Source organism: Carettochelys insculpta, chromosome 8 (genome assembly GCF_033958435.1).
Source record: "Carettochelys insculpta isolate YL-2023 chromosome 8, ASM3395843v1, whole genome shotgun sequence".
Classification (NCBI taxonomy): domain Eukaryota; kingdom Metazoa; phylum Chordata; order Testudines; family Carettochelyidae; genus Carettochelys; species Carettochelys insculpta.
In genome coordinates this window covers 57,821,377-57,828,627 of record NC_134144.1, presented here as the reverse complement: position 1 = coordinate 57,828,627, position 7,251 = coordinate 57,821,377, and the positions used below count along the sequence as shown (strand labels likewise).

Sequence of the window (7,251 nt, the reverse complement as noted above, 5' to 3'; positions counted from 1 at the left end):
TCTGATGTCCTAATTTTCTCTCTTAAAAATAATATCAAAAAATAGAAACCTTGACTGGCATAAAGGAAGGAGTCAGGAGCTATGTCTATATGGCCAAGTTATCTCGAAATAACAGCAGTTATTTTGAAATAACTTTGGCATTGTCTGAATGACATGCACACTATTTTGAAATAAATTTTAAATGGATGCAGGAATAATGCCTATTTCGAAATAGTGCCATTGGAGCCCATCACGGCCTATTTAAAAAGCATGCTATGGATTGGAAATGCTATTTCAAAATGCATTTTGTTTGGTTGTGTTATTTCAAAATAATATAGTTCAAAATAGCTTACAGTAAACTACTCCTTAGCTGGCATTTGTTAAACTAGAACTCTCAATTAAGCCACACCAGCCCCTGCTGCCTCTGCCCCCGGCTTCTCTGGTTGAGGCTGCTGGTGGAGTTCTATTCGCTGTCAATTCTGGTGGTCTCCTGGCCCCAGGCCTGCCGTGGTTAACTCATCTGGTCCTGGGGCTGGAGCTGCCAGCTCTCAGCCCTGGGCCTGCTGGGGTTCCCCTGGCCCCAGTGGACCTCCGTTCCCTGGAGGATTTCCCTCATGCCCAGGGCCACCAGTGTTCCCCCGGTGCCCCAAGCACCAGCAGAGCTCGGGGCCACCAGCATTGCCCCATGTGCCGTCAGAGCTTCCTGTGCCAGCACCATCGCCCCACACCCTGGCAGAGCTCTGCACACCAGCACAGCCTGGGGCTACCAGCTTTGCCCTCTGTACCAGCAAAGCCCCATGCCGCCGGCAGAGCCCCACATCCCCCCAGAGTTTCCCTGAACCCAGTGCTGGAGTTGCCAGTGGGGCTCCTCGCCCCAGCCAGCTCACAGCCACGGGGCTGGAAGGGTCCTGTGGTCCCTTGCCAGGGATCCCACAGCCACCTCTCTGTTAAGCAGCATTTTTGAATATCCGGCAACCTCCCAGTCCTGGGGTTGCTGGATATGGAAGAGTTTACTGTATTTCAAAATAGGGCTGTCATGTAGGCATAGCCACACAGATCAATGTTTAAAATTTTGGGTGCCCTACTAAAATTGGTAGAAATTAAGGATTACGCACACTTGATTTTTCTTAATCTGCTATAGGAGATTTTGTATTTATCAACACAGCATATATACAATTGTAAGAGAACTATTTGTAAAGTTTTAACTGTATGCTATAATAAAACTTTTATATCCAAATATACCCACATTTCAAACAGCCTCCATTAAAGCAGAATAAATTCTTACTACTTTAAGATTTATTTTCTCAGGAATTAGTCGATAGGTAGCCAAGAGGCAATTACATGTTAAGAATTATACGTACAGAGGTGTCCAGCCTCACATCTTAAATATTGCCCTAGTGCAGCCAGTGCGAATAAACTCAGCTGAAACATGAGCTAGGACAGCTCCTATGGAAAAAGAGATACAGCAGATTCCCAGAGAATACCTATAGCCATTACATGGGTTTGTACATACTACATATGCTGCCTACTTTTCACGACTAAAGGAGCAAACAGCAACCTGCATTGAATTCTTTTAGAAACAGTCTTTTCTCAATTTGTTTTTGGCACAAAACATGCATGAGTGAGTTTTATCATAAATGGGGCTTCCAAAAAAAGGCTGTCATCTAGATGCATTACGAGCTCTGTATGAGACAAGTTAATTGAATTTGATTAACTCCTATTGGATTATCTGAATAAAATTCTTCTGAAGCTAGACTTTAGCAGTAATAATAAATCTGTGATAATTAGCTGTAGTCGTAATCCATTCAGCTTCATTAAATACAACTGGGATACTGCAGTAAATTTTAAACAGAAATTAATAATTCTGCGAAGATTCCACGGTAAATCATTATAACAGCTCAAGAGCAAAGCTGTGGAGTATATTTTCTGAATTGTATGACTTTTATCAAAGCTTAACTTTCACATTTCCTTTTTTTTTTAATCTAACAAACTTTTAGTATCCTTAACTGATATTTTATTTAAGAACTTCATCACAAAACATTGGAGGTTAAAGCCTTGTTAGATGGCAATTGCAAAATCAGATTAGACTTTTTGTAAAATGCTCCACAACTGCACATAAAAAATTGCCATATGGCCCCCGATGCAAAAGGTATCAGAGGGGTAGCTGTGTTAGTCTGGATCTGCAAAAGCAACGAGGGGTCCTGTGGCACCTTACAGACTAACAGAAATGTATGAGCATAAGCTTTCGTGGCAAAGACCCACTTCGTCAGAAGCAAAAAGGTTAATGACCCCAGGTTTAGGGAGTTCTGTAAACTAGCTCTGCTTCTGTGCATACCACCATTTACTGTTCTTGGATACTCACTTTTAAGGAACTGGCCCTCTCCAGGCAGCACATGCCTTTCAGGTATGTGGAATTGGAGCTGACTCTTTGCAGCGTAGCTCTTTAAACCCTTCCTGACTGGTATGGGGCTGGTTCCCACCACACACGTGTAATACACATAGTATTTTAAAAGAATGGTTCTGTTATCTTTATATTATTTTCTACAGGAGTTATACATAAGAAGAAAACAACTTCTATATGGTCAAGAAAAAAAGAAATACTGTATACACAGATAATTTACTTTTGAGTTTTATTGCAATCTATTTCTACAATTTAGCATCAACACTTTTAGTTGAGAAAGTTCAACTTTTTACCTGCTTTTCATGATACTCAGTTTACCACGTAAATCAGTTAGCAACTTGCCACTTTCCATTGTTTTTTAGGTTACCAATGTCTACAGTTAATGTTTAAGCTTCAATCAAATACTGTACTGTAAGATATACAATCTTGTTGCTGTTAAGTTAAAAATTCAGATTCTTGTAGTCATTACTGTACAACTAGTTTATTAAAACTGAAGTGTTTAGAAATTTTCTACGTAATGCATCAGTGTAACATTAACCGGAGGTAAGTATGACATTACATACAAAATGTGCCTGCTATTGCAAGGATTCCAGATTTATTAAAATACTTCTCTTTAATCAGATGGTAGTGAAGAATTCAAAATATCGTTGTGGCACTTCAGTAGACTTCTCTTCCTTAGTTTAGTGCATATGATAATTAGTCAGGGTATAAGCTGATCAAGAGCAGGGGTCTGGAGAAAACTTGCAGACAGACACCTTAAGGCGTTAGTCGTTTGGGATCCCGAGGGAACATGGAGGTCTGACGAACATTGTGCAGTCCCAGATAGAGCATAGTTACTCTTTCCAACCCTGCAAAAATTACATCCAGTCTAGTTAGTTATTAGTTTCCAACTCTTGACAAAATCAACACACAGTTGTTAACTCTAGCAAACTTTTCAGACACAGCAGTGTAAGAACCACTACAAACATGGCTCAGAGGCATCAGCACAAGTGACTAAAAAATGGAGTAGCACCAGAAAAAGGGCAAGTTTCCCAATATCACACACATTTTGCCGGATGTTACTCTGCATCATAAAATTAGTTACTGTGTGTCTGGATTGGACTATGCACTAAATAGCTGGGCACTATAAATAAATACATATATAAATAAATAGGGCAGAGAAAAGAGAAAACTGGGCCCAGAAGTGCTATCTAAAGTACACAGTAAATCCATCAGATTATAGTAAATCCATCAAATACACCAGTGTACATCAGAACAATCTGACAGTGACTAGTACCAAATATTTCAGGACAAAGTGTCAGTAACTTTAGTAGACAATTATGACATAACCTGTACTTAGGGCAAGTTTCTTCCTAATCCTTTAGTGGTTACAGGCAATTTAGAACTTATACCTTCTCCTGGGTGTAGCTAAAATTACTATTCCTTCCACTGTGAAGTAGTGTGTATTTATAAACACTTAAGTTTATCTGCCATCTACTACCCATTCACCTAGCTTTGTTAGGTCCTCTGAAGTTAATCACAATCTTTTCTAGAGGCAGTTATTAGATCGGTCAGGACACCTGCAAATGTTGCCATTCAGTTTTCCAGCTCACTAATACCTGCATCTTACATAAAACCCTCTCTGCAATGCTTTGCTTACAATTTCTTATAAATCTAATTACTGAGGAAAATACCTAATTTTTTCAGAAAATTAGTTTAGGATTTTCTAAATTCATTTTACAAAGATAAAAGGACAGTCAGGAAAAGAGAAACTGAAATAAAGAGCATTGGCTTAGGGGCACTATGTTTAGGATGCACACACCATTTCATAGTGAATGAGCATGGTACATACTGCTGCTGAGAACACTGTGGAATTGCAAATTGCTGTGCTTAAAATACATTTTAAAATTTAATGTTAAACACTTGGAAATACTCTCTCATTTTTGTTCACTTTAACATTTAAAGTACTTATATATAGGCGCTTCTAAACCTCAATATCTTTGCCAAACAGCTAGACACAGCAAAGCTGCTCAATGAGACTCAGCTAAGTAACTTCACTATGAATAAAATAAAGCAATCACGGGTTTCTCCTGACTTCAGAATGGTTTCATCAAAAGCAATAAGCGGCCCAGAGCCTCCACTATCTTTATTCAGTTATAATAAATAATACAGCCTTAAGTCAGTTACAATAAATAATACAAAGTAGAGTACTCTTTTATTAAAGTTTCCCCTTACCTTTGTTTGGAATTAGAACAATTAATTTTTCTAACTAGTGGGGATTTATTCTTGTGCTCATGTGTCTTTGAACCTGGGCAGATTGTTCCCTTAATATTTTCCATTTTATGAAACAACTATTGCTCACAATTTAAGATTCTTTTCTTAAACAGTCTTAGGAAAAGAGCTTACAGTGTTCCTCAACAAATCCACACCACAAATCCAAGTAAACTTCTTGAAATAATTTATTCTGAACACTTGACTGATTACTGTAATCATAAATAAAGTTACTCGAGTGATTGTCTGATGTCAAACTTGGGCTGGAAAGTAGCAAAAAGGCATATACATTACCTATCCCACCACCTGCATGGGGAGGGGCACCAAAACGGAAGGAATCAATGTAAGCCTTTATTTTCTCCAAGTCTAGAGAAGAAAATATTTTTTATTGTCATACAGAGTTAATGTCACATCTTACTAATGTATCCAGAGAAGCTCAAAGTTGATATGTCTATAATGATTCTACAAAAAACACACCACACACAACAACCTGGGCAATGAAGCTGTGAAACCAGATGTGGGTCTGTAATCAAATAGGTGCAAATAATGAAATACCGTCTAGAAGCTATGACTTTATATGGAATATTCTCTAACTTATGATCAGTGAAACTCAATGAATCCAATCCCCTGATCTACTTGGGGGAATACATTTTATAGAAGAATGGCAGCTAGTCCTCTACTGTACATCATGCTGAGCTTAGCTGTTATTGAGCTGAGAAATACAATGGCATATTCATGCTGAAACACTATACTAAGAAGCTGAAGCTCAGCATACTCTGTTCAGCCTCTCCTCTTGTCTCCTCACAGCTACCAATAGGAAACTTCTTCTAGCTGCTGTTCCTTATCTCTAAGGTCACGTCTATGCTGGAAGCATCTGCCTACAGAAGTTTCTATCGGAAGAGATGTTCTGACAAAACTTCTGTTGACAGATCACATCCATACATGAAAGCAGATCATGTTCTGGCCTGCTCTGTTGACAAAAGGGCATCCTGGAGCATCTACATGGCTTTTTTTGTCAACAGTTTGTGTTGACAATACACATTTTGGTTACATCTACACTAGAGAATTGTGTAGACAAGACAGGTTTTGTCAACAAAACTTGCAGAGCAGCTACACAGAAAATGCATTTTGTCAACAGAAACTGTTGACAAAAAAGCCATGTAGGTGCTCTGGGGACCCTTTTGTCAACCGAGAGGATCAAAAGATCAATCTGCTTTTATGTGTAGATGTGATCCATTGATATAAGTTTTGTCGGAACATCTCTTCCAACAGTAACTTCTGTAGACAGAGGCTTCTAGTGTAGACATAGCCTTTGTGCATAGATGCTTTGCAAATTTTGTCAATAAAACCCGTTTTGTCTACGAAACTCTCTAGTGTAGACGTAGCCTACAACAGATGCACTCAATACTCGCCTCACTTCTGCTGATTCATTTCTGTTTTTCACTCACTTCCCTTCTGTCTCACTCATTATGCAAGCTGTACCCATGCTGATTCCCTCCCCGGTTTTACTAATGGATGTTCCCAATTTAACCAATTTCCCCTCTTAGTGGTTCAAAGCCCAGAAGTCAGTTAGGTAGCAGCAGCACTGTGGAGCTGCACTGGAAGTGGTATACCAGAAACCAGCAAGATGCTATAGATACAGCGAACTATGATAGGGTGGGACTTGCTCTGGCAGGAATGCTTTATTGGTGCAGAACACCTTTCTACTCCCTGTACTCTCTAAAGACCTTAGAAAACCATTATTGATTTTTTCCCCATAAGGATTAACACTATAATGGATTAAAAATTATTAAAATAGAAAAAAATGAGTTGATGTTATAAAAGAGGCGGTATTATTGTTGCAATATTGCCCAATGTTATGATACCAAACTGTCCCTAAATCTTTCTTGAAAGGTATACAAAAATAATCAGAACTCCCTTAATGCAAATAACTCAGACAAGGAGTATGCCTGTCATGCCTGAAACTAAAGACAAAAATAGAGAAAATGGTTTCATTTCATGCTTCAGTTTTGAACGGTTCTCTCCCTTGTTACCATACTTTTCCCAGATTTTGGAAGTCTCATAAAAAAACCAAACAAATTCTATCTCATGATTTACAATCTCACAAAGTTTAAATATTTTATTACCAATGCCATGATGCTGGGCTCTTTCTGTTAACAGCTGCGGATCATGAATTCTCTGAGCCCCAGATAAAATCTCTTCACCTCTCATGAACATATCATAGGAGTTAGAGCTTTTCTGGAATGAAAAAGTTTGCATTTCATTAGTGACTGAAATTGGAGAGAGAGGTGTGTTTCCCAGTGACACAGGCTCAGCCTGCAAACAGCCAAAATGCGCTTTTCAGTAACTTCACCTATGATACTAGATGTAGCTACCTGACAGTGTGAAGTACTCTGGGCTGCAACAGTTATCAGTAAACACAGCTTTCCTTTTCATCACATTCAGATGACCTGACTCATGAACCTGAATCCCACCATCTCCCTCTATGCAGAATCACAACATTTGTATTTGGGTTTCAGCAAATGTAAGCATAAAAATGCAGAGCCCATTCTAGGAGGACTCCATACAAAAACTAAAGAAAGCTACAGCTTTTACTCCCCTGTAATAATAGTTTGTTCTCC

General features: G+C 38.9%; 1 protein-coding gene across 1 annotated transcript in view; it reads right to left on the bottom strand.

Moving 5' to 3' along the window:
* Positions 1 to 2,595: 2,595 nt before the first annotated feature.
* The window catches only part of DARS1 (aspartyl-tRNA synthetase 1), a 74,489-nt gene continuing 69,833 nt past the window's right edge, over positions 2,596 to 7,251 (bottom strand). The window contains exons 14-16 of the mRNA XM_075001548.1: positions 6,757 to 6,868; positions 4,925 to 4,996; positions 2,596 to 3,228 (exon numbers count right to left, since the gene is read on the bottom strand). Coding sequence (XP_074857649.1) covers positions 3,137 to 3,228; positions 4,925 to 4,996; positions 6,757 to 6,868 — 276 coding nt within the window. The 3' untranslated portion in view covers positions 2,596 to 3,136. The remainder of the gene's footprint in view (positions 3,229 to 4,924; positions 4,997 to 6,756; positions 6,869 to 7,251) is intronic.